At 40.9% G+C, this 25,914-nt stretch overlaps 3 protein-coding genes across 4 annotated transcripts; 2 read left to right on the top strand and 1 right to left on the bottom strand.

Annotated features, from left to right (window-relative positions):
• Positions 1 to 10,287: 10,287 nt before the first annotated feature.
• On the top strand, positions 10,288 to 21,460 carry LOC5501573 (lysophospholipid acyltransferase 5-like). The gene is made up of 15 exons (XM_048725213.1): positions 10,288 to 11,336; positions 13,540 to 13,598; positions 14,310 to 14,358; positions 14,516 to 14,622; positions 14,763 to 14,900; positions 15,365 to 15,421; positions 15,497 to 15,544; positions 16,228 to 16,298; positions 16,727 to 16,835; positions 17,052 to 17,138; positions 17,775 to 17,894; positions 18,350 to 18,396; positions 19,487 to 19,634; positions 19,770 to 19,928; positions 20,824 to 21,460. Exons 1-15 carry the CDS (start codon positions 11,246 to 11,248, stop codon positions 20,947 to 20,949), a joined length of 1,416 nt encoding a protein of 471 aa, XP_048581170.1. The 5' UTR covers positions 10,288 to 11,245; the 3' UTR covers positions 20,950 to 21,460.
• Positions 20,827 to 23,784, bottom strand: LOC5517033 (transmembrane protein 151B). Of its 2 annotated transcripts, XM_032387045.2 has the most exons (3): positions 22,325 to 23,784; positions 21,819 to 21,939; positions 20,827 to 20,914 (listed from the first exon to the last, which is right to left on the bottom strand). In XM_032387045.2, the coding sequence occupies exon 1, from the start codon at positions 23,639 to 23,641 to the stop codon at positions 22,376 to 22,378; it is 1,266 nt and encodes a 421-aa protein (XP_032242936.2). In that variant the 5' UTR covers positions 23,642 to 23,784; the 3' UTR covers positions 20,827 to 20,914; positions 21,819 to 21,939; positions 22,325 to 22,375. The 2 variants fall into 2 exon arrangements, with proteins under 2 accessions (XP_032242936.2, XP_001637073.3); XM_001637023.3 differs by lacking the exon at positions 21,819 to 21,939.
• Positions 23,785 to 24,768: 984 nt separating this feature from the next.
• On the top strand, positions 24,769 to 25,695 carry LOC125561289 (transcription initiation factor IIB-like). The gene has a single exon (XM_048725337.1). The coding sequence runs from the start codon at positions 24,769 to 24,771 to the stop codon at positions 25,693 to 25,695; it is 927 nt and encodes a 308-aa protein (XP_048581294.1).
• The last annotated feature ends 219 nt before the right edge of the window (positions 25,696 to 25,914 follow it).

Raw genomic sequence — 25,914 nt, 5'->3', positions numbered from 1 at the left:
TTTGGTCCCTCTTCAAGCGTCTCGTCTTCACGTAAAACAAGTCAAGCGACGAGAAATCAGCGTTTTTTTCTCCGCTCCTGTTTGCCTTCCCGTCAAAAACCTATTTAATTGGTCCTTCGGGCAAAGATTTTCTTGGCAAATGATTTTTTGAGATCTCCGTTCTCTTTAAATCGCCGTCCAATCAAATTGTCTGTTTCGGGAAGATTTCGAGCTAATGTCGTATTAAGCGCTGTTTTCAAGTGATCCAAATGGATGGCACGAATGTCTTCACGATGTTAATTTGAGGTTGAAATCAAATGAGCACACAACCGCTTTCGCCGCCTCCAAAGGTAGAACTAGATTACGCGGCGTGCCAGAGTTCCCGGATGACACTTGAGCAGGAGCCACGGGCCGGCGAGGCACCTGGATGAGTTGGCCTCGGCAGACACACTGGGCGGTCAGGTCCACCTTTGAAAAAAAATAAAAGGAAAATTAGTCCGCTGTCAGACCTCTAAGAGCCTTTTCAGAGCCTCTAAAGTACACTGTTTTAATAATGTTTTGAGGAATTTACATAATTGGAAACAGTTTTCGTGCCATTAGAATTAATGAACTTGTTTTTTTCCGGTAAAAAAGAAGATCGTTGGTTGAGGGGCCCGGTCATTGTGAAATTAAAACTTATTTTGCTTTCTGAAGAGCAATATTTTAAATATAAAGATAACATTGATTGTTCTTTGTTTCGCATGAGGAAAAAACAATCTATATTGAAACATTTATTAAAGTAAGTATCTCAAGAGGGCGAAAGTGACATTCTTGTTCTAGAATCGAACACGTCGGTATTTGAATTTGTGGCTCTTCGCCATTTCGCTTTTTGCAAGTTAATGTCATAAATGTCATAAAAGTATTCATGCTCATTTAACCTATAGGTGGAATTAATCTTTACAATATTGTTCAAAAGGCCCCGACCAAGCTTAGCAACCTTACAAAGATAACTCATCTCTTGAGCGCCTCTTTATACCTGCCTTAGTTCAGCGTTGTACCTTAATATTTTCCCTCCGGAGGCTAAAACAATGAATACCACACACCTACAAAAAAAAACGTCTGTGTGTTGTTGCTTCTGTTTTTTATTTATCGAGAATAGCTGGCTCCAATTATATACACCGCTTTACCGTCGTTGTTTTGTTTTAACGTAGCTTTGAAGTGTACGTTGATCGGACCAGGGGTAATCGAGGAGGGGCATTAGCCGTGGATATGCCATTTAGTTAATTTACAATGAATTGTTTAGGTAAATCATGCTGTGATAACATCAACGGATATAAGGGTTATATAAGAAAATAAAACTCTCCAACTCACAACATCTACCGTAGTACATCAATTCAGTAGTATGCGAATCGGGGAACCCAGCCGTTTAGTATAGTTGTGCAGCATATTTGAGAAATTGGACGATCTTTCAATAAAAAACGAACCCACCTTCGAGGGGGGTGGCGTGCATACCCCCTGGCCACACTGACAGCCCCCGCTAACTAAAACTGACAATGACTAATGCTTAGTCTTTTTTACTCGGATAATTCGAACTACCAGTTATCTTGAACTGTTTTATTCTCCCTTTTGGGTTCGGTTTACGCTTCTATTCCACTATAATTTTCCCTTTGCATTTTCGGTCCGCGTCGGCCTGAGAAGCCGGCTTTGTGTGTGTATTCTCGATTCTAGATCTCTTGGATAGAACTTGACCAGGACTCAGGAGTGCGAAAGCGAGGAGTCGGCTCTCTGTTGTTTTGAGTCTAAAGCCGTCAGATAAGGGATCGACTATTTGATATCTGATGGGTCAGTAATGAATTTAAATTTACTTGATTCTTTACTGGACATGTTAAATTTAGGCACATACCAAGTTCGTAATATAAATATAATAAAAATAAAATGAAAAAAATCAGTTAACGCCGTCTTGTTTCAAATAATTCCATAACACGTAACCGGAAGTGTGAGCACGAAAGAGAGTCTCAACCAAGAGCAAAGCTACCCCGGCTGAATTTGTCCGCTAAATAACCGTGACTTTTTCCCGGGTAAAGTTTATTTCTGGCTACGGTTTCCTTGTATTAACTGGCTCGTTCTATAGTGATCGAGGCGTGGAGTCTCATTATGACTTGTAGTCTGTCGATATCTGCCTGAGCCCTTTACCATTCTGGGGGAAACATTGGAAACAAGAGCAGAACCCTGCCAAGCTAGAATGGAAAACTAATAGATGAAAAACGGATGCTGGATCAGTTATGTATGCAACGAATATTTCTAGGGTATTTTGTATTAATTATGGTGAAAACGCACCTTCTTTTACCAGTTTTCTATTGAAGGACCATAATTTGCATCTAATATGCAGTCACTATGTGCCATTAAATTCAGTTGATTGTTCATGAGAATTATTTAATGGAAATAAGAACAAGTCTAATAAGGAAATATTGGGCACACTCAATTCATCTTTCAAGTTTTTTTATGCTCTAAATAGAAATATCAATTATAATTTTCAGAAAATCTGTATTAGTTCCCCTGTTCGAGAATTGATCTATGTCGAGAGAAAAATTCGAGCATAAAGATTAGGAAATTGAAGATTTGAAAAACCAAATTTACGGTATTTATGAGAATTAAGATGACCTTAAGTGTATTTTTTGATAATCAGAAACCTTAAGCAACGACGAAGGCGATGGCGGAAAACGATATTGCGAATTTAATATGAGCACGTGAAAAGTTGTTCTGTCTGATACAGTTTAGCCGTTTTCCACCAAAGCACGACATGAAAACTCCAACTTTCAGTCACGGTCAATTGAGAACCCTACAAAAGCTTAAAATATATAGACCCCTTAACTCCTTAGAATATTTCCATCTCTGCTTCTCTCTATGATGTTTTGCTTATTCCTATGCAACAAGTTGGGAATTGAACGCCAAGCGCTCTCGACGTCTTGGCCGTTGCCGCTCTTGCTAATTGCTTAAAAAGCGGAAAGCATCTTCTTGTCCCGCTAGTAACCATCTTATTATGTCGCCTTTAGCAGCTGCGCGGAAGACTAAAACGGCTTTTTTTCTCGGCTCTTACCGTTTTGCTGAATATATTACAAAGTCTTATCGAAATGTTTCCATTTTCGAAAGGTTTTCTTGAACTTCCCGATCTCTTGAAAAACAGCAGGAGAAAGAACAAAACTCGAATAGCTGTAACAAAATAATTCTCCAGTGCGGAAACGTTCACCGGGTATAGTATTTCATCGGCTCCTACTTGTCTGGTTATTTTCTATAAGGCCATGCCTCGCTACCTTTTTGTCGCCATTACTACGGTCTCGTGGCGACACGGTACTCATTGAAGCCTGCTATTTTACCTTTCATCTGAGAAGTTTGTCGTCAACGTCCGCAAATTCCCCCTGATGCTGGCCAAACAAGTGGAAAAATCTAAATGCAAGAGGTTTCTTGGTTACCTCTTCGTGCTGTGCAGAGGTTACAAAACGTGAGCTACGATAAACCGCCCACTGTGAGCATTGGCGAGTGCAATGCCATCCTTTATTGTTATTTGCATCTATTTACACAAACAATTCTTTGAATAAAGATTGGAAATAGTATAAACACAAAGGCTAAAAGGAAGTAGAGTGCACTTAATCAGTAGTTGACTTTGTGGAGAGCCGACAAGTTCCTTTTTTTCCTCTTTTCTCTATTTTTTTAGTGTCGTGTGCGGCTAAGTCAAGAACGACCGTAAAAAAACAAATTAGTATGAGGCCGTGAAGAGAAAAATCAAGTCCAGTTTACAATCAAGGAGCTCGAATTATCCGAATAGAAATGTTTCAGGTAGTATCTAGGTAACTTTAAACTAGTCATCCAGGGAGAAATGCCTGCGAATAGCATCTAGGCAACTCAAAGTTAGTTCGAGTTTTCAAAGCTCAAGTTATCGAGGGTTAACCGCAAAAAATGTTAGAATAGCATAATAGTAAATTTGCTTCTACCGTTAAACTAAAAATAAAGCACGACAAGGGGCTTATTTTTAGAGAGGATGAATTTGCCATAACCAAATAAAACGAATTAGACTAATGTATTCCCCATATTAGAATTGCGAACTTGTAATTTTCTTTTCTTCGCCATTAAACTAATCAGGAGTAAGGATAAATTGTATTAAGCTATTTTCACCATATTTTATTTCAAAATAAGGGTTATGTGGTATTTTCCTATTTTTTGGTATTTGGAAAATATCCGCTTTAAAGATGAATACGACAGAGCCTATGCAAATAAACACACGAGGCTTCTGCACCTGACATAAAACTTTTGAACTAGATAAAATACTGTAAAATGTACTCTCACAATAAATCAAACAACTGGGGTACTTTACCGATATTTTTAGCTGCCGAATTGCTCGCGGTTTGGTTTCGCTGCGATTTTAGTCCTGGGGCGTCAATGTTAGACTCTTCGCTTTGACGATAGTATAGTGAAATTGATATAACGTTGTACAAACCGTTGAAGTAGGTACATGTACTCCTGCATTTGCGTGTGGACCGCAAAGTAAATTAGCTCTCACGCATCGCCCAACGATTTGGTCAAAAGCGAAGTTTTGTTTGATTGCCTAAAAAAAAACAGAAGTCACCTATACAGCGACAACATGGATCACCACCCAGATGGCTTCAAGATACCCGCGTATTGAAATCCATTTAATTTGATTGTGCTTTGACACTTCAGCTAGTGGGAATTTGTCTTGTGATTTATTAAAGGCGGTTTTATCAAACAGGTGGGCCACGAGTTTAGTTGCCTTGCCTTGTAGATTCCATTTTCTTTAAGGTTAAAACTTTCAAGTGGATGTTTCGTTTAATTTTCTGCTAGATTAGACCAGTTCTGTGTCTTGGAAATAAAAATGTTGCCTGCATTTCATTACTATGAGTTTCCGCGAAACTACAATTGCGCTCGCGGCCTTACAAACAAGATAAAACTATCTTTTGACGACAGACGCGCAATATGTGTTATGTATCTCTGCTACCTAAAGTACAAAAATACAAATCTCCTGATAAAGAAGAAATCAAATGTAAGAAGACTGTTTACGTTCATACAAGAAAAATATCAATCGTTGGAGTAAATATGATATATAGACATGATAATTAATAGAAGGAAAAGAACTCAGTATTTAAAAACCGGACGCGGCTATTCCCCGTTTCTTTTCATGTATGTTTGAATTTCCTCTTTCTTGTAAAACCTCTCAAAAGCCGTGATTGCTTCTCAAGCACCCCCAAGTGAGCTTTTTGTCTGAGCTTGACCGAATATCACCGTGCGTAATGGCATTATACAAGACTCTTTCTAATCTTTGAGGGTAGTATAATAAAGCGGGCTAATCCGACTATGAGGAGACAATGACTTATGGGGAATCGCTTAGAGAATTAGCGAATACGCCGCCATTAAATATACTTAGTGTATGGAAGACATTCCCCGCGCACCCAAGACAGACCCCCCCCCCCCCACCACCCACCCCTCAACACATGCCACATAACGTGCAACAGACACCCTCTCCCTACCCCTCAACACGCACACAACGTATGCAACAGACACCCTCTCCCTACCCCTCAACACGCACACATAACGTATGCAACAGACACCCTACCCCTCAACACGCACACAACGTGCAACAGACACCCTCTCCCTACCCCTCAACACACGCCACATAACGTATGCAACAGACACCCTCCCCCCCCCCCTAATGATTAACGATAGTAAACTTAAACCTTTTAGCAGAAGTAAAATATTATAGAGGTAAAAAATTATGTGTATCTTTATATTGTTTTAATATAGGTTCCATAGCATAGGTTGAGGTCTTGCATAGAAATTCTGATTTTGCACACAACATTACAACTTGGGTGTGGTAGGTTTTTAATAGATGATTGATAATGATCTTTTTGTCATCGTATCGCAAGAGGAAGTGAATTTAAACGTGGTGTACACAAGATCAAAATGGAGTTTTATCGGTCTTATCGTGCATGGTTGTAGCATGTGTTCCTTATTGTGCGCAGGGCATGTGTGAACTGGGGCCGTAGCCACAGCAGATAACTTATCTGAGTCCAAAAGTTCATTCAATAAAGAGATCCATAAAGAGACCAGATCCAGCTGGCCTGTACTAGGCACGAGGAGCCCGAGTGAGCTTTCTCTACATAACCGTCTGAGCGGTCACAAGAAAAAAGGGTTTTGAAGTGAAGAAATTGAGCCTGGAGGAAACAGCTTAAGGAGGCTTGCTACAAAAAGCATTCTGTAAGCTTAGCTGCTTGAGGTATTAAGATTTTTGTCATCCAAGCGCCTAGCTCGGGGTTTGCGCAGGGGGCGGACAATCCGTCAAAATATCTTTAACCTCTAGCCGGCTCTCCAGTGAGTTTAATCGGAAATTAAGTGCACGAGTCATTTGTATTCGAACATGTTTTGTTTTCGAATATTGGGAACCCTGTGGCTAGGCCGTATGCACGTCAGCCTTCACGCGCGCCACAGGGTTCCCAATATTCGAAAACAAATCTCTGAATAGCCCCGAATGAGGCTACTGGCTTCACCGAATTCAATTAACTTTTGGCCATTATGATTTTTCCCTATTCAAAAACTAGGTTGCACGAAATTATCGACTTATTTGAATATCGCGAAATTTACCGAAATCAGGGTATCATAGACAGCAATTAAGCTAATCCAGACAAACGTGTTGGTCCATCAAACAAGAAAAATAAAACACTCGAGATTTCACGGTCAGTGATCAGTTCTTTCAATCTGCTGTAAGAATAGATACAAAAGCTTAAAATATATAGAATTGTTGTCATTTTTGTTTAATATACTAAAACTTTACGTAGTCTCCTAAAACAAAAGACCAATGATAAATTTGTAATCCAAACGATTTTCACAAATGGTTTTTATGGATATCCGTTTTGTTTTTTGTGGTGTAAGTCGGCGTCACTTTCTGAGTAGTTTGCATTGAAACCTCTCATAAGTGAAGCTCAGCGCCCAAAACCAAACCTCCCGAGTATCATCTCTTTCATGCTTTTTAACATGTGGTGAGCTTGGATGGGCTCTAGCCCTTGCCTTTCTAATACGAATGAGACAGCCGCTTCTGACACAGCCGCTTCCCTCTTCTTTCAAATTGGAAATTCTTATTTCTCGCTTTATTTTCGGAAAGTTTGAAACTCGCTCTTACCAGTCAAATGGAGCGTTCATTACAATTTCTCCGTCAGGCGATCGCGTGGTCGGTAACTTTACCTCCCAAGGACAAGCTCAAGTGTAGACCCAGACTCTCTTAGATGGAAGAGGATGAGATGGGACTTGCTTATCGCGTCAAACAATTGTTAATTGTCTCCAACTCAGTTGGGTCCTATTAACTTGAGTTCAAACGGCGGACAACAATAGAGCTTAGTGGAAGATTTTAAACAAGCCCAGCTTCTCAAGCTGTATTTCTGCTGTCGGCAGTTGTCTCGCGTTTCATGGATGGCTGCATAACTAGCGTGGCGTTGCCCTACTGGGGCAAGGTTACTTGTGGGCCTCTGACCATGCGTGCCAAATAATATACTTGCACACCTTATGCTAAAGTTTTTTTAAACAATTATCAGTGTAAAAACTGATATGAAAACTATTTCGTGAGTTTGCAAAGATCATGTATGAGGGTCACGCCCATACCCAGCATCTCATTATGGTAGATGAGGAGGTAGTCTCCTGCGCAGCCCTCCTTAGTGTCAGTTTCGAATGGGTGCGAGACTGACACTAAGGACGGCTGCGCAGGAGACTAGGGGAGGCAAAACCCCAAAAATGGACCTTTCTACTGGGGGAAGGGCCGGGGTGGCGAAAAATCTGTATTGTATCAGGGATAATTGTGACCGCTCTTTAAGGAGGGATTTTCTAAATGTACAAATGCCCTATAAAACTGTAGCACATTAAAATTCAATACCACACCGCGAGCTAGGACAAGATACCTTAGATGAATGAATAAACGAAGCCAAGCTACAAGTTCTTGCTACGGGGTTGAAAGAAAATCCTATGTATAGATTGGGATTTTTCCAAACTGTCTTTATTCGAGAGTCCCTAAGCTTTCCTTAGGAAGCTTAGCAGGCTAAGTATGGGTTTTTAAGATACAGAAATGGAAAAATGGGGGAAAATTAACGTTTTTAAATACCTTAAAAAGTTTTACCTGCAGGAAAATGTTGATTTGTGTAAAAAAAAAAGATGAAATTTTGCACATAAACTGCACAACAAACATTTCCCAAGTCATAATGCACCAATTGCCTAACGTCGACTTATATCGGGGCATCTGTCATAATAATCATCTTAACGGTCTAGGCTTTTCTATTAAAGAAAAGTCGCTTTTTGGTATGCGTCATTTGTGAGAGAAGATGACTGGGTTTTCTGATCGGCGGATGAAGGCCTCAAATGGTAGGCGGGTTATGGATTGAAGGAAAAAAATTGAGCGGATTGTCGGATTCTTGAATAACGGACCACGAATGTATTGAACATTTTACGTCGGATTTTTGTTGATCGTTTGCTGCGGATTTTGCAGGTTGGCCTTCAAAAAAGATCACGTTTTAATGACTTTCGTATCATATGTTTGTCTACACTCTTTTATATAGAAATGTCTAATTTTCAGTTGAGTCTGGGCCGCTCTTATTTTTGGGGCATTTTAAGGCTGAATATGTTCTTAACGATGTTCTCAAATTTTAGTGTACATAAAAATATAATACCCAATGATTTTTTTGGAAGAGAATTACACTAATAATCAGTAGCAATAATAAGGTTGTTACTATAAGCACAATTTCATTCTCCATTTTAAAACGCATTAGGACTAAAAAAGAGAAAATATATGATATAAAAAAGAGATAATCATGTAATAAGACAACAATAAACTAAGAAAAAACAATTCTGCTATCTGAGCCGCGGCATTTTCTTAAAATTTGGTGAAATCCCAAGCTGGACATTCTTATAAAAAAAGGTTCTTATAATACAATCCGAGTCGCGGACTCGGATTCAATCAGTACGTTGGCGGATCGGCGATTTTTTTGGGGGAAAATGGGCGGATTCGGAGACCCCTGTTTTCATCCCCCTCCCCTAGACCATAAGTTAAAAGATAAACCAAATACAATAGGCTGTTCCTCCGGTAAAAAAAAATACATTGATGGTTTCCGTTACAGCAGTAACATAAATTACCTACAATCTAACTTTAAATGAGATAATTTTTTGTTAAAAATCTAAAACATTTTGAAAGCAAAAACAAGTAAGTTTCCCCCAGCTACGAAATGGTGCTGAAAATATGCTTAGAATGGCCGACAAGAGTAAGCTACTTGATGAAAGTAAACTACGTACACTAACTCAAAGCCAAGAAAATATAAAGACTTACGAATAACAGAGAAAAGAGCGCAAAGTGTACAATAACATTCAAAACGCGTACAGAGAGTTAGCTGGTTCTTACCCTAATGTTGAGTCCCGTTACCGGTTGAAGGTTGTAAGCGCGAGATATTACAAGTAATGATATACTAGCAAGCCATGTTTTATATTTAGCATTAGGCATGTGGTAAATTACAGTAAGCTGGACGAATAAAAGTAATAATGTCAAAGACTCACCGCGCACGCAATAAGCAGGCGGGGTTGGTGGTCTCACGCTATTATTCTGGTGTTTTTTGGCCAATTGATGTGTCTCCCACGAAGCTATTCTCATATTCGGAATAGAACATTCCCATCTGTATTAAATATTGTTTTGAATGCGGAGAGGATAGTGTTTTACGTTTCGCGTAGGCCTGGCTTTAGTTCGCGTGTACGGCATTCACTGGTAGACGGGATACCCCTTCGGTGCACAATCGCTCGCCCTCTGATTGGAAAAAGAAGTAAATTTACCGCCGTCCACTTATCTGATTGGTAGTTTACTTATATTATACGGATTGATCTTGTTTACATGAGTAAATGTCAGTGTATGAAATAAAAATATTTATGCGAGGCTATTCACGCTTCCTTCCGTTTCTGCTCTGATAATAGGGGGTTGTTTTTTTAGCCCGTGGCCCCCGGGGAATATGTGACGTAAACCCTTTGGTCCAGTGCGCAGAACCAAAAACAGCCTCGCCTCTCTGCCATCGTTATATGGTAATGTTAAAACAATTTCAAACAGACATTCGGCCTTTCTTAATGTTAACATGTGAATATCGTCTATTCGTCGAATATTTTATTTTGGGTCACACGGTATTAATAGAAATGATGGCTTGTGTGACACGGTATTAACTGATAAAACCTTTAAAAGAAAATGTTGACAACAACGCAGAGTTATGTTTTTTAAAACGATATTTCGGCAGGTCAATACCTGCCTTTTCAGTTCTCTTGCTTTGCGAATGGAGTCGCGGTTATTTCTTATTTTTTCAAGAGGTATGAGCTCTATGTCAGAAGCGGAGTGGTTGGGTTTTAGAAAGTGTTCAGCGGTGTGGGTTGGTATGAATCGGGATTGTGAGTCTACAGTTCTGCGGTGGTCATTAAAGCGTTCTTTTAATTAGCGTTTAGTTTCCCCAATACATTGAAGGTTACAGCGGTTACATTGAATCATATAAATCACGTTTTTAGTATTGCAGGTTATGTGCGAGGTTAAAAGTCGTGTTTCTTCTGTTGAAAAAATGTCTAGCTTGTAAGGCCATCGGTTCTAATATAGGGGCAGGTTAGTTGGTGGTAGAGCGGTCGGAAGGTAGCTTGGCTTTAACGAGGATGTCGCGGAGGTTAGGTGAGCGGCGAAAGGCGACAAGAGGAGGCTCATTGAAAACCTTATGGCATCGCTTAGACCAGAGTAGGAAGTTGTAATTTCTACGGATTATGTCGTTGATGTTAGGTAGTGTAGAGTCATAAGCGGGAGCTTAACGCAAAACAGGGCAGGGTCTAGGGGGCAGGGTCTAGGGGGTTAACACCCCCTCCCTCCTCTTGGGCTGCCCAGGAAAAGTGTTATGTGCAAAAATATCCATACAGAATATAACACTGCGCTTATTCATTCAAGCAATTGCGGGTAAAGGCAAGGAAGTCTTGTAAAGAAATTTTTTTTCTCCCCATATTGCCATTAAGTTAAGCCCCTCTCTTAGCAAAAAATCCATGTCCGACTCTGTGTATATGCGTATTTGCTTCTCTGTGTATGTGCGTATTTGATTCTCTTGCGCGCGCTCTACGCAGCGTCACGCCCTTTGTGTGACGTGTTGTGTTACAGGTTGACTTCGGAAGGCCGTCACACTGGCGTTATGCGCTGAAGGCTTTAGCCAAAGTGCACTGGCGCGTGTCACATCCCTCGTCAACAAACATGGCTGAACGGCCCTCTATGTTTCAACTTATCGAGCAGACATCTGGCTTTCCTGAGCTTGCTGTTCGCTTTCTATTGTGTCTGTTGACAGGTGAGAAGCCCTGCTGATTTTAATGGTCTTCCTCCTCGCCCTCGTATTATTGATGAGTTTACCTACGTCGATGCAGACGTGCGAATAGTCCTTTTAGCCAAGATAACATACACACTTTTACCTTAGGTTTGAGTATAGCGATAAAGCGCCAAATAGTAAAAAGAAGAAACATGATTTTTATACGCTTTTCACTATTCAAAACTTGAACAAGTTTTAAAATGAGCATTTATGGTTTTAGATACCGACTTCATTTATCAAAAACACAATCTACTTTGCATTCTATTAATAAATTCCATGTTGCATTTTATCTTGACGTTAGCAGTTAGCTCTTTTATTCCTTTGTCTTGTTTATCATCCACTGTCTGTCTCTTGCAAATGCTTACTGTCTCTAAGTGATAACTATTTTCGCTTTCTATATCAAAGCATTCTTAAGTAACTGTAAATTGATTCTCCATTTACTTATTGGGTTTAGCGACTTGGTGATAAGATGATCAGGTAAGGTTCTAATCATTTTGTTGCGTGGTAATAACGGCGCGAGTTGGTGTTAATAGGTGTTGCATTAATAGGTGTTAATCTGTTTACCCGAACAAGTGACCTTTCGTGTCTACGATTGAGTGTTGATATTCTTTTCTTCTAGAAATAGTTGAAATATATTGCGTATTTATCTGTTATGCTGACTAAATTCTCATTAGTCTGAATTATAGTAGTCTGAATTATAAAGTGTGTCCAAAACGCAATTATTTGCTTTGATAATTAGAATAAATCACTGTTTAGAAAGTATAAAGGCATTTTGGTATATAAAACTCGGGAACCTTGCAAGAACAAGCGATTTGATTGGTTAAAAAAACTCGGGATAAAATGTAATATACACCTCCTAGGAGGTGGATATTTCCCTGCGCCCCGAAATCAAGCAAAATGACAGGTGTAACAGCCGATTTGCAAGTGTTTCCGAAAAGAAAATTGCTCTAAAGCTCGTTTTATACGCTAGTGGCTTTAAAAAAATCTAGTGGCTTTAAAAATAACAATTTCGCCACTATCCACCTCAATGGAAATGGTATGATTGTTAATTAGTCCGTGAAGAAATTGACAAATATCTATCCGTCATCTTGTGATTGATGAGCTCAAACTTCATGAATTGTAAAATGGATTGTTTTTTATTATTGTCTGGTGTAAAATATTCAATATTTCGTATATTGACGACTTTTAAAATTGTAAATCGCGCGGGACTCCTTGTCAACATGTAAATCGCGCCGATATCCCCCCTGAATACGCGGTTTAGAGCATGTTAGAAATAGAACATGAAGCGTGGAATAATATCTTAATGAAATAATCATCCAACAATTCATGCATTATGTACTGTTTATTTAGCTATTTCATTTTTCACCTTTGTTTTGTACTTCTGCAATGCAATATTTCATGTCGAACATTTTTAAAATTATTTCCTTAAATATTGTATGAGCTTAGGAATTAAAACACAAAAATTTCTAGTGCAATTATGAGAAACTAATCGGGTCCTAAAAATAATCAGAATTTTACTTGGTTGAGTCCAAAATGGCTCCCAACAAGGATTTGCCTTCAATATAAAATTTCAAAAAGAAGAAAAGACTACAGACAAGCTGTATTATGATGTGTAGGCGTGGTGGAATCGTGGAAGAATATCTACTTAAGACTGATGGTGTGTTTACGCATTAGTGAAACCATAGAAATTTCGCTGATTTTTCGAGCATTTGCCGTAGGTAAAGAGCTGAAATGTTCATGTCGGCGAAACTACTCTACCCAAAGAGTCGTAAAACATACACTTCAAATTTGGCGGGTTTATTTTACTAGTGCTATTTGACTTGATGCTTTTAATCTTATCTATTTTAGCTATCTATCTTATCAATTTTCAAAATGTTCGAATTTACTTTGCTAATAAAACATCAAAGCCGGTCCAAATTTCGAGAACAAACACCTGCCTACATGTAAAAGTAAGTAAAAAGAAGTCCTGTTAGATCTACAGATTACTCCAATGTTCTTCAACAGCGTTTGCTTAACCTCAATGTTTTTTCCATGTTATCCGACACTGCTCTTGCAGCGCTATATTTAGGGTTTATAATGCATAAATACAGATTTTGGTGCTGTGTTTATATAATTCATGAGAAGGAATAGAAACCTGCTTCCGCAGATAAAAAAGTCCCTTAACACCCTTAGATTTTTTTTATAGCTTACCCTTTCGCGTTTACCTATCGGCTGGCCATTAGACAACGAAGACCATGGATTCAGGTAAGCGCGTAGTCGCATATCACTTCCCCTCGCACCTGCTGCAACGTAATCCAATATCCACAATACGGGCTATCCGCAAACACACTCATGCAAAGCACCATGGTTCGTCTGTCACGACGGGGAATGGGACCAAGGGGATCCTTCCCATTTCCAAAATATAAACTCCGCCCAAAGCACAGGCTTACCAACCTCTCAGTCAGTCTCCAGTCAATCCCAGTAACTAGCTCGAATATTTTCATGATTGATCACCTCCTGTAATTGTCCTATAATTGTCTTATATCCTAAAATAAAGGTCGCAATAAACTCTAATTATCTTGTGATGTGTATTTATTCAGAGTAAGCGGTATTTCTAACGTTAGTATCCCGGAACCCCCCAACTTCTCAAACGTTAGAAATACCGCTTACGCTGGTTTACCATTAAAATGAAACATGTTTGAGTATTTTTTTTATGATGTTTTAACTTTTTGATGTCGAAAACTGAATCCAGTAGTTCAAGTTTTATTTTTCATTTAAAAAAATGAATAGCTTGTTTATCATGTTTGACGTCGTGCGTGACACGTTTTTTAAGCGGTTGAAAATAACATAGATCATCGAGAGACAAGTCTGTACGACAAAGGGTCTGACCATATGACTTTCTGATTGTGGACCATATTTCACAACCAACAAACTTCAAGAAAAAATGTTCATACCGGGATTTTTCTTCTCTTTTAGCACCTTTTCTCTACCTCATGTGGTCTTGGAGTGTGTTACTTTGTCTTCGGTAAGATCCGTGCAAGCATACCATGCCAAGACACCCACTTCCAGGCACAACAATGTTTATACACCATTTTGGGAACGATGTTTGACGTTGTTTGCATGGGGGCTTTATTCGTTTTGGTCGCTCCTCGCACTAAAACAAACGTCGCTTTGCTAATCAGGATTGGAATGTCTCCATTCGCTGCTGAACATCGTAATGATGTACTGTCTTCTTCACTTCGGTGGGCCTACTCGTCAGACAGTCGCCTTGTCTCTGATTCTTAACATGGTTAGTGAATACTTCCAATCCTTCCAGTTTTTATACTCAGGGGGAAAAACCTTCCATCAGATTTAGTGTCCCTTCCATAGTCCTGCATGTTCGTTTACCTACCCGTCACACCCTTGAATCGATAATCCGTTCTATTACAGGGCTATCTCTGGCTTGGCTTTTATTACCGAATCGTCGATGAGTTCATGATCGACTGGTCCGTCCCGCATTGTATCCTGTGTTTACGACTAATGGGATTGGCCTGGGACTACTACGATGGAAACAATATCAACAATAATGTGAGTAATCAACCTCCCCAGCTAAGACATCCTCAAGGACCAAGTCCTTTTCCTGCTCCCTCCCCTCCCCTCCCCTCAAACCTTCTTCTTCTTTTTTTTTTCGCTCGCACCTTACTTCCTCGGCACCGAGTCGGGTCCCTGAGATTACACACTCCTTGTGTTCCATTAGTCTAAATGGAATTGAATACATAACAAGACAATGAACCACGGACAATCGTTTGATCTTAACGAATTAGTTCAAAACCCCAACATGAAAAACGTCACACCCCAACATGAAAAGAACAAGCGTTTTTTTTTTATTGTGGTTGAGCCATTTGATAGAAGGGTTCGTAGTTGATAGAAACCTTTAATTTACTATGGTAATGGGGCATCACATGGCATTTTCGGATACTTGTAATCTGACCTTGTTTCTTCAAAGAGTAAATAATTTGTATACTAAAAGGGCTATTTGTGTCATTTTGCAGGAGGTCTCGGAGGACATGAAGACCACCATGATCCATCAGCCACCGTCTTTATTAGAGGTCTGATCACTGTGTTTACTAATCTTTAGGTATCGATATAATCACACAACATTTGGTACCTACTCTCTCACACAGATGCTAGGATACTCTTACTTTTTCGGAAGCTTTCTTGTCGGACCTCAAGTAAGTACAGTGATAATATCTTATCACCATCAAGTGATGGTGATTTTTATGATGATGATGATGATGATGATGATGATGATGATGATGATGATGATGATGATGATGATGATGATGATGGTGATGATGATGATGATGATGATGATGATGATGATGATGATGATAATGATGATGATGATGATGATAATAATAATGGTGCCAGAAATGACACATACAAATATAGCTTCCTGCCCCGTGCCCTGAGACTGTGGAACTACCTTCCACAGTCTGTCATTGGCACGAGAGGCTTCCCAGAGGCCTTCGCGCTGGGCTTTAGATGTGAACATGCGCTGCGCATTAATATATTTGTATGAATAGGTTGCGCAATAAAATAAAGTGCAGTAAGGTGTCTTGACGACGCTGGTGATTAATGACGATCGAGGTGTAATGACTATGGTTATGTCACAGTTAGGATTCTGGTGTGGTACAGATGCTGTTGGTTATTGATAACAATAATGTTGATGGTGATGATAATAATGACGGCGGTGGTGATGAGAACGATGTCCAAGTAAGCATTATTGATGATGTCGCTGGTAGCGAAGATGATGGTGATGATGATAATCTGGTTGATTGTCTGGTCTGATAATTGTGTGATGGTGACTGTTATGGGTGGCAGTTTTAAAAATACTATACTGCTCAATTTTCAGTTTCCAATCAGGAAGTACTTATCCATGGTTGAAGGGAATCTGATTGATAAAGACATCAGTGAAAGAACTTGGTAACTTAATTTTACTTAAAAGTCGAATATATAACATCGCAAATGATTCTTTTTAGACAATACAGACACCGTCACCACGTATCCAGGGGTTTTGGGTATTTAAAAAAAAACGTGCGCACATGGACTCCCGAAGGGAATTCGAATCGTATTTACCTGAAAACGCCACAGTTTCGCGGAGGGGAGGCGTAAACTTATGGAAACCTGATACGTTGGGACAGGGTCACAATTTCTAAGAGCAGTTTCTAAGAGTGATTACCCTTTAGGCTGTGTATAGATATGATGAATGTCTTAATCAAGAATAAGTTCTGTTGTAGTTCCATGGTGGATTTAGCGCAAGTATATAGTCGCATTGACCTGTACGATATAGGCATACGTAGTTGTGGACCTCTGCCTCTAACCCCAGCTCATTTGTATGCAACTGTATCCAGTGTTCCAGAGGGGCTACGACGACTCTTTCTCGGGCTGTTTTACGGCGTTTCCTTTGCTATTCTCTCGCCATTCTTTGGGGCACAACATTTTTTAACCCCTTGGTTCGAGGTAAGCAACAAAAATCGACAAAAATTGTGGCGTACAATAAAAATGGTTCCAGCATATAAACGAGACGACTCATCTTTTTTGATCTTCCCGTAACCGCTGCTCATTAATTTTGCTGTGTAAGCTTGGTTTTTAGCTAGATGTGATCCCAGCATCTCCCTATGAGGGTGGTACGCCATCCATATGAACTAGCTAATGATCGTGTATTGTCTTTTGCAGGAGATTTCTTTCTTTCGTCGAATGTGGTTTATCACCTGGTTCGGAAAAGTGCTGTGGTTTAAGTATCTTGCCCTCTTTCTTGTGTCGGTGAGTAAACTAAAAAACGTACGTCGCAAGCTATGATTGCGACATACCTTAGCCAGTTCTAACTAATAAGAGAAGTCATACTATACGTACAGGGCCGTAAGCAGGGGGTGCGGCACTTGGGGGCCTGCTAAGGCACTGACATATAGCTTTATTTTTGTAGAAAGGAAGCTGTATCGTAGCCGGGCTTATAAGAGAAGTAGTACTTTAAATATTGCTATATTCTTGTAGGATGGAAGCTGTATCATAGCGAGGTTTATAAGAGAAGTAGTACTTTAAATATTGCAATATTCTTGTAGGATGGAAGCTGTATCATAGCGAGGTTTATAAGAGAAGTAGTACTTTAAATATTGCTATATTTTTGTAGGATGGAAGCTGTATCATAGCGAGGTTTATAAGAGAAGTAGTACTTTAAATATTGCAATATTCTTGTAGGATGGAAGCTGTATCATAGCGAGGTTTATAAGAGAAGTAGTACTTTAAATATTGCAATATTCTTGTAGGATGGAAGCTGTATCATAGCGAGGTTTATAAGAGAAGTAGTACTTTAAATATTGCTATATTCTTGTAGGATGGAAGCTGTATCATAGCGAGGTTTATAAGAGAAGTAGTACTTTAAATATTGCTATATTTTTGTAGGAGGGAAGCTGTATCATAGCTGGTTTAGGGTACAACGGAAAGGACCCCGATGGAAACCCTCAATGGGATGGTGTGGCAAACATGAAGATAATATCGTACGAAACGTCACTCTCTGTTCTGGTAAGTCACGAAAAAAATTGTAATTTGTGGGACACTGTCAAGAGTTTTGCGTAACTCATGTTTTGGCCAGTAAAGACGGCAGCTTGTCTTCACACGCGAATTTCTTAAGTTCTCTTCTCATTCATACAACTCAGGCGCAAATTCAGATTTATTTCCATCTCTTTACGTAAACAGGTCAAATTAATTAGAGTTAGAGAGTATGAGCTACGTGTCTTTATTCTGTTAATTAAGGCGACAGAATTCAGTGCTTTTTTTAAACAGGTCAGAATTTTTCATGTATCCGCGCCTGCATTTGATTACAAAACACATACCCCCCCCCCCCCCTAAAACACGCATGTAACTTGTCTAACATTTTTTTTGTTCCAGAATAATTTGATCGCACCTAGTCTGTAAAAAATAAGCGCTTCCCTTCCCTTTCTTTCAATTATTGTTTTAACGCCGTTTTTTTTTTTAAGGAAATCATACAGTCTTTCCATCTTCAGACAAGTCTGTGGCTGGTGCGGTGAGTAGACCCGACATGCAAGTCGCCTTTAACAAACTTGTAATCGTATGGTGAGAAGACCCGACATGCAAGTCGCCTATAACAAACTTGAAATCGTACGGTGAGTAGACCTGACATGCAAGTCGCCTGAGACAAACTTGAAACCGTACGGTGAGTAGACCTGACATGCAAGTCGCCTATGACAAACTTGTAATCGTACGGTGAGTAGACCTGACATGCAAGTCGCCTATAACAAACTTGTAATCGTACGGTGAGTAGACCTCACATGCAAGTCGCCTATGACAAACTTGTAATCGTATGGTGAGAAGACCCGACATGCAAGTCGCCTATAACAAACTTGTAATCGTACGGTGAGTAGACCTCACATGCAAGTCGCCTATAACAAACTTGTCATCGTACGGTGAGTAGACCTGACATGCAAGTCGCCTATAACAAACTTGTAATCGTACGGTGAGTAGACCTCACATGCAAGTCGCCTATGACAAACTTGTAATCGTATGGTGAGAAGACCCGACATGCAAGTCGCCTATAACAAACTTGTAATCGTATGGTGAGAAGACCTGACATGCAAGTCGCCTATAACAAACTTGTAATCGTACGGTGAGTAGACCTCACATGCAAGTCGCCTATAACAAACTTGTCATCGTACGGTGAGTAGACCTGACATGCAAGTCGCCTATGACAAACTTGTAATCGTACGGTGAGTAGACCTGACATGCAAGTCGCCTATGACAAACTTGTAATCGTACGCCTTTAACAAACTTGTGATACGTAGTTCCAGAAAATATCCATACCCCCCCCCCCCCAAGGAGGGGATTAGAAATTCCGGGGGGGGGGGGGGGGGGGTTCAAACGGTCAAACGGCCAGGAACTTCCAGGGGGGAGGGGGGGGGGGTAAAATGCCTTTTTTCCTTAAAAGTTAGTGTATTTATTTTTTTCAAGGGGGTTGGAAATTCCAGAGGGGTCATACCTCCGACCACCATGGGGGGGAGGGGGGTATGGATATTTTCTGGAACTACACAATTGTAGGGTGAGTAGACTTGACATGCAAAGTCACCTAATGCAAACTTGTAATTGTTTTTGTTTTCCAGCTATGTCTACAAGCGGCTCAAGTTCCTCGGAAATCGCTTCCTCTCCCTAGGTCTCTCTCAGACGTTTTTGGCCGTTTGGCATGGCTACATGATTGGGTACTACCTGCTGTTTGTGCTTCAGTTCTTTTACGTCGTCTTCGAGAAAACGGTAAATACTTTATGGACTTTATAATGTCAATACCGTGCTTCAAGTCATTAAATGCATACCATATGCAGGTCTTTTATCTATTGAAATGATGTACTGGAATTGACATATCTTTATTGTTACTGTTGTGGCTCTTAGTTTATTAGCACATGGCAAAGATTTGGTGGGCTTCCTGTGTATGACATGCCTTTCCTCGCCCAAGTCCCTCTCGTGCCATTGCTGTATGTTGTCAAGCAAATGATGACAAGCTATGGCTGTGTGCCGCTAGCTCTGCTCCACTGGCACAAAATACAACGGGTAGGTAGTCAGAACATTCAAAAGTGATGGTTTTATGGTGCTTGCTATCCTTTAGGGCCTACTTTCAGGTCTCCTATCCCTTATGGTGCTCGTTATCCCTTATGGTGCTCGTTATCCCTTATGGTGCTCGTTATCCCTTAGGTCTTACGTTCAGGTCTCCTATCCCTTATGGTGCTTGCTATCCCTCAGGGCCTACTTTCAGGTCTCCTATTCCTTATGGTGCTTGTTATCCCTTAGGGCCTCCTTTCAGGTCTCCTATCCCTTATGGTGCTTGCTATCCCTTAGGTCTTACTTTCAGCTCTCCCATCCCTTATGGTGCTTGCTATCCCTTAGGTCCTCCTTTAAGGTCTCCTATCCCTTATGGTGCTTGCTATCCCTTAGGGCCTCCTTCCAGGTCTCCTATCCCTTATGGTGCTTGTTATCCCTTAGGTCTTACTTTCAGGTCTCCTATCCCTCATGGTGCTTGCTATCCCTTAGGTCTTACTTTCAGGTCTCCTATTCCTCATGGTGCTTGCTACCCCTTAGGGCCTCCTTTCAGGTGTCCTATCCCTTTTGGTGCTTGCTATCCTTTATGGTGCTTGCTATCCCTTAGGGCCTACCCTCAGGTCTCCTATCACTGGTGTAAAATTTGCCCAAGCTATCCCTAAGAGTGTCTCTAGCTAAACGTAGACCAGAAATAAATTGGTTAACTAACAAAACACCATTTGTACATCGATTAAGTTACAAAATATGTGTAAGTAAGTATAGAAAACCTTTAACACCTGTAATTAAGGGTTATAATTTTCTGTGACTTACTAGCCGCCATTTTGCAAACCTTAAATATACAGGGTCAGTAGAAACAATCCATTGCAAAGCCATAGGTCTCAATAATAAACATTTTTCTTTTATTCTTCAGGTATTTACTTTGACGTACTACGCGCCAGTCGTTCTTGTCTGCGCATGGGATTTGGTGCTGTATCCGCTGGTCTTCTACCCTGCTGTTCGCTCTAAATCGAGAACAAATGTCAAGAAATGGAGTTAATTGGACTTTGCTTCTGTTGCTAATCTTGCTTATACATAGAAGATTACTCAAATACTGGATGTGTGGATTTGTTTTTGATGAATAAGTATGAATTGCATTTTCAAAAGGTGGTAAATATATTTCTTAATAAAAAGACTTTGTATATTTTTCTAATCTGTAGTTCTATAAATGCTCAGTTCTTAGAATATCTTATAAATGCTACGATGAATGTATTGTCTTACGTTTAAGCTAAATAAAATGATAAAGATGGTATTGTGAAAGGTGTCTCAGGCAATCGCTATTTCGAAAAATGTTGTCATTGTATTTGCCAGGCAGTCCTGATATCAAAAAATCCAATGGAACTTTTTGTATTTCTACTGAATTCCCCAAAAATATAAATAAATCATGCGACTATTTCACATTTCATCTTTACATAATAAAAAAGGCATGGTATATCTTCCAAGTCTATATTTTCTGTAAATACCCAGTGTTAGAACATATTCTTGCTAATAAATATATTTCGTTATTTCAATTATTGACTTTCACGTCATCACTTGATACTGTCCGTCTCGCAGTAACGGCTGTAACCACTCCCCCGATGGACACAGAAAACAACTAGCTGCGCTTTTCAAAACTGTGAGCAGCTATTAGCCCACATTAAGAGAGGGCCCAAGGACGTCATTAAGTCATAATTGAGTGCTGCGCATTTGCGCTATCATTACTTGCTCAGGAATACTTATAATGCTCAGACGTGTACGTTTAAATTGTTTTAGTACGTAAGGTAACAAGACAGGTGTTTTACGCTGTGTATCTTCACATTGTTGTTTCTTTTTTAGAAAGTTGTGTATCTTTTTTAGCAAACCAATAATGGAAATCGAAAATATTTTTACCGGTAGCTTTACGCACGTTCAGACTTTCGCTCCATAAAATATTTTCCACCGATCAGAGAAGCGAAGGGCACATCAGCAGACATAGGGGAAAACACAGGCATCCCATCGAGACCACAGGAACCTTATCGTATAAGAAAATAAATCAGTAATAGAAGATATGTAGCTTTCGTGTTTAGTTGTTAAAAACTTTTTAAGAGTTTCAGCACTGCATTACATAAAACATATCATTTATATATATATATATATATATATATATATATATATATATATATATATATATATATATATATATATATATATATATATATATATATATAATGATATCACCTTTGTCTCGAAAACACCGTTTGTTAATTTGTTAAATTGGCAGAAGACGATACACAAACATGGGAACAGGGACAAGTTATTCCACCCATAGCCCATCAATGAATTTCTTCTACCTTTAATCTATTTACGGTTGGAATAACTAAATAACCATCCATAAACATAGCTTCATTCTGGCTTACCAGAGTCAATTAGAACTCCAAAAGGTGTGTTGATAAGCATATACGAATGGATTATTCATGCTTGTGTACATCTCGCCAGTCCAGCCCCTCCATTAACCTCAGACTCTCCTGGTCGAGGGGGTGACCTCCTGCAGGCGTGGGGTAGGGAGGTGGGTAAGGCTCTTGCCCGGAGGAGTCGCCAGCATCAGCGGGCGTAGGCGGGACTTCTCCTACATCAGGGAGGTAAGGTGTTGCCACGCCCAAAGCTTGGGAATCTGATGCATTAGAAACATCTGAGTTTAACGTTGGATCTAACAGACTTGGGTTTGCGCATTGTATTGCCGGATTCAAAGCCAGAAGTGCAAACGGATTCATGATGTCGACTTGAGGAGGTGGAGGGGAGCATTTATAGACTCTCTTCTTGAGGGCATAGTGAGTCTTCGCTGTTTTTGCTCTGAACAGCCAGCGGTACGGCCAAGTCATGAACAGGAATGTAGCCACCCAGTAATACCTCTCACTGATCCAGAACGGCCTCTGTCTCAGATCCACATACGCAGAGATCCGCTTCGCCAACCCGGGAATCTCACTACTGTACGAAAAACCTTGGTACATGTCACGATGGCGGTGTTTCTCCATCATCCTTTTTATCTTAGTATCAAAACTTCGAGCAGTCTCGGCGTCTCCAAATTCTACCTCGGGATCAATCTTAAGTCGAGTGAACTCTACTGAGCTTAGCTCTGGTATCTCATCTGTTGATATGTCAAGCCAAGAGCCGTAATCGAACGAGTCCTTGGCGGTGAAGGTGGTTTTTCTAATTTCATTACCTCTTCTGTCGTACCTGGTGTGGTAGCATTCCACTACCACTTCGATCACGGGCGGAGCTTCTTGCATTCGCCTGATGTAATCCAGGGCGGTCTCGTCCTTCATGACGTTAATGATATAGAAACGCTCATTAGAGCAAAAGCTTTCAAGAAGAACGATCAGCGGCGCAACACATACCACCACAATAGCCATGATCCAAAGATGGTCCATTATAGAGCCATATTTACCGCACTGGGTTGCATGACAACTGATCAGAAACAAGCACCACAGAATGAACGACATCCACATACCCATGGAGTACAGCCGCCATAAGTTTGCATTTCGGCAAAGTCCACGTCTCCTTCTCTTGTCCCTGGCTTCTGTCCTGGCCTGGTGGCGCCTCACGGCTCTCTGGTATTTGTGTACTTTCTGAGCCTGTTCTTCCGGAGTCTCAGCCCTGGCTACCTCCTGTAGAAGAGCATCGATTTTACAGGAAAACTCCTGTAGACGAAACTCATCTTTTGCCGCCTCTCGCATTTTGCTCCGTACTGTTTTTGTTTTGGAGCAGCAGCACGTAGCTCCCAGCCATATCAACAAAGGAAGCAGAACTTGGAGGAATATAGCTATAGTCAACACGGCCGGCTCCAAAGCGGGGTAATCATCAAAATTTACCCTTGAGCACTGAAGTAGTAGGGTTTTGGCGCAGCTGGCGCAAAGTTTTCATCATCCCGAATTTCATTCCAAAAATGGCGCAAAAGTCTCCGCGCACCTCCGCCAAGCCTCGCGACCTGCGCATGCGCGAGTTTGCCAAAGATCTCTTGCACGACCAAGCCCACCTGTCAATCACTTTGTCACGTGATAGCCAAGCCCACCTGTCAATCACTTTGTCACGTGACGACCACGCCCACCTGTCAATCACTTTGTAAAAAAACCTGTCAATCACTTTGTCAAAAACCTGTCAATCACTTTGTCAAAAACCTGTCAATCACTTTGTCACGTGACGGCCAAGCCCACCTGTCAATCATTTTGTCAAAAACCTATCAATCACTTTGTCACGTGATAACCAAGCCCACCTGTCAATCATTTTGTCAAAAACCTGTCAATCACTTTGTCACGTGATAACCAAGCCCACCTGTCAATCACTTTGTCACGTGATAGTCAAGCCCACCTGTCAATCACTTTGTCACGTGATAGCCAAGCCCACCTGTCAATCACTTTGTCACGTGTCGCACCTAGGAGGAGCTCGGGAGGCTATTCTGGTCTAAAGACGAATGGGGTCATAGATAAAATGACATTAAAGACGGAGGTGAAGATTAAAAACGATGCGGCTACAGCCGGCGGTTGCTCGGTGCTGGAGGTGAATGTGAGTAACACTGCGGATGTGGGGCCTGAACACTGCTGTTGTGACGCTGATTACTATGAAGACTCAGAATACGGAAGCTTCGACCCCGTTGGGTTTGTGGCTGGAGCGGCGACAATTGTCCTTGGTGTTCTAGCAATGTTAGTCTCCATGCCACGGTATGATGAAAAAAGATGGGTAAGATACTAGTCCACGAATGTGGTGCGGAGACACCCCACCTAGGGGAGCTCGAGAGGCTAGCCTCTCGGCTTCACATCTAGAAAGCCTTTGAAAAGTGGTTTAAAGACATGAACAGTTTAATAAAATGGAGGAACGAACAGTTGAACGTACGGCTGAAGATCGGTCACCACCACCATACAATATCCCCAACGGGCCGGTGCCCGAGGTCGACGCCCCCATCCTCGTGTCGGAGTTTGCACTGTTTGACCGAGCCCTCACCGAATACGAGACTAGTAGAGCCTCCTTGGGGGATGAGGATAGTAGTGACACCCTTTGCAATCATGACGATCTAGTCACAGAAGACGGGGTCACTAGTTGCTTAGAGTGCGGGGAACAGATGCAGCGTGTGATCGCGCACGAAAGGGAATGGGGTTTTTACGGACATTCCGACGGCAAACGGTCTTCGGATCCAAGCCGGGTCCAGGTACGTAGGTCTGAGGACAGAAACATTGACAAGGATGTGGAGAACATGGGTTTTAGTGGGGTAATTGTAGCCAAAGCTAACGAGATATACACTCAGGTGACGAAAGGCCAGATTTTTCGCGGCGACCCACGGAAGGCGATCGTCTTTGCGTGTATTTACTACGCCTACAAGATGTCTGGTAAGTGTCAGACACCGAAAACCTTAATGGAGACTTTTGGATTGAGCAGGAAGAGTTGTCTTAAGGGTCTAAAAATCTTTAGTGTTAACATGCCTAAAGATTACTTACTACACGGAACGTCTCCCACCGTCGTGGATCACATTCACGATGTGATGGATAGATTCTCGGCGTCCCCCGCACAGAAGGGAGAGGTGGTCCAGCTCTACTACAGATCTAAGAACCGCTCGTCTGAGTTGAATCGCGCTCGCCCACAATCCTTTGCGGTCGCTTTAACCTATTACTGGGTACGGCTAAAGGGGGTCGATATTACACTTAAAAAATTCTCCGAAAGAACGGGCGTCTCCGAGTTAACCATCAGTAGGAAAGCGAGAGAAGTGGCCACAGTCCTGGGTACGCCTGGTGTGGTATGATGTTTCCTGATTTCCAGAGAAATCAGGATTTCCAGAAAACTGTCAGTTCGGAGTAGATGTGAATTAACACGTCTAAAAAATTCGAAAAAAGTGGTTTAAAGACGTGGATGTAATAACAAAATGGATATGCAAAGTGCTGGAAGTCTTACAAATCTCACCGTGGAGGATCAAGCCGCCACCTTAGCGAGGTGGGGAGCCGCAGACTTTGACGCCGTTATG

Source organism: Nematostella vectensis, chromosome 3 (assembly GCF_932526225.1).
Source record: "Nematostella vectensis chromosome 3, jaNemVect1.1, whole genome shotgun sequence".
Taxonomy (NCBI): Eukaryota; Metazoa; Cnidaria; class Anthozoa; order Actiniaria; family Edwardsiidae; genus Nematostella; species Nematostella vectensis.
The sequence above is the reverse complement of the archived record's forward strand: the minus strand, read 5'-3'. Positions and strand labels throughout refer to the sequence as shown.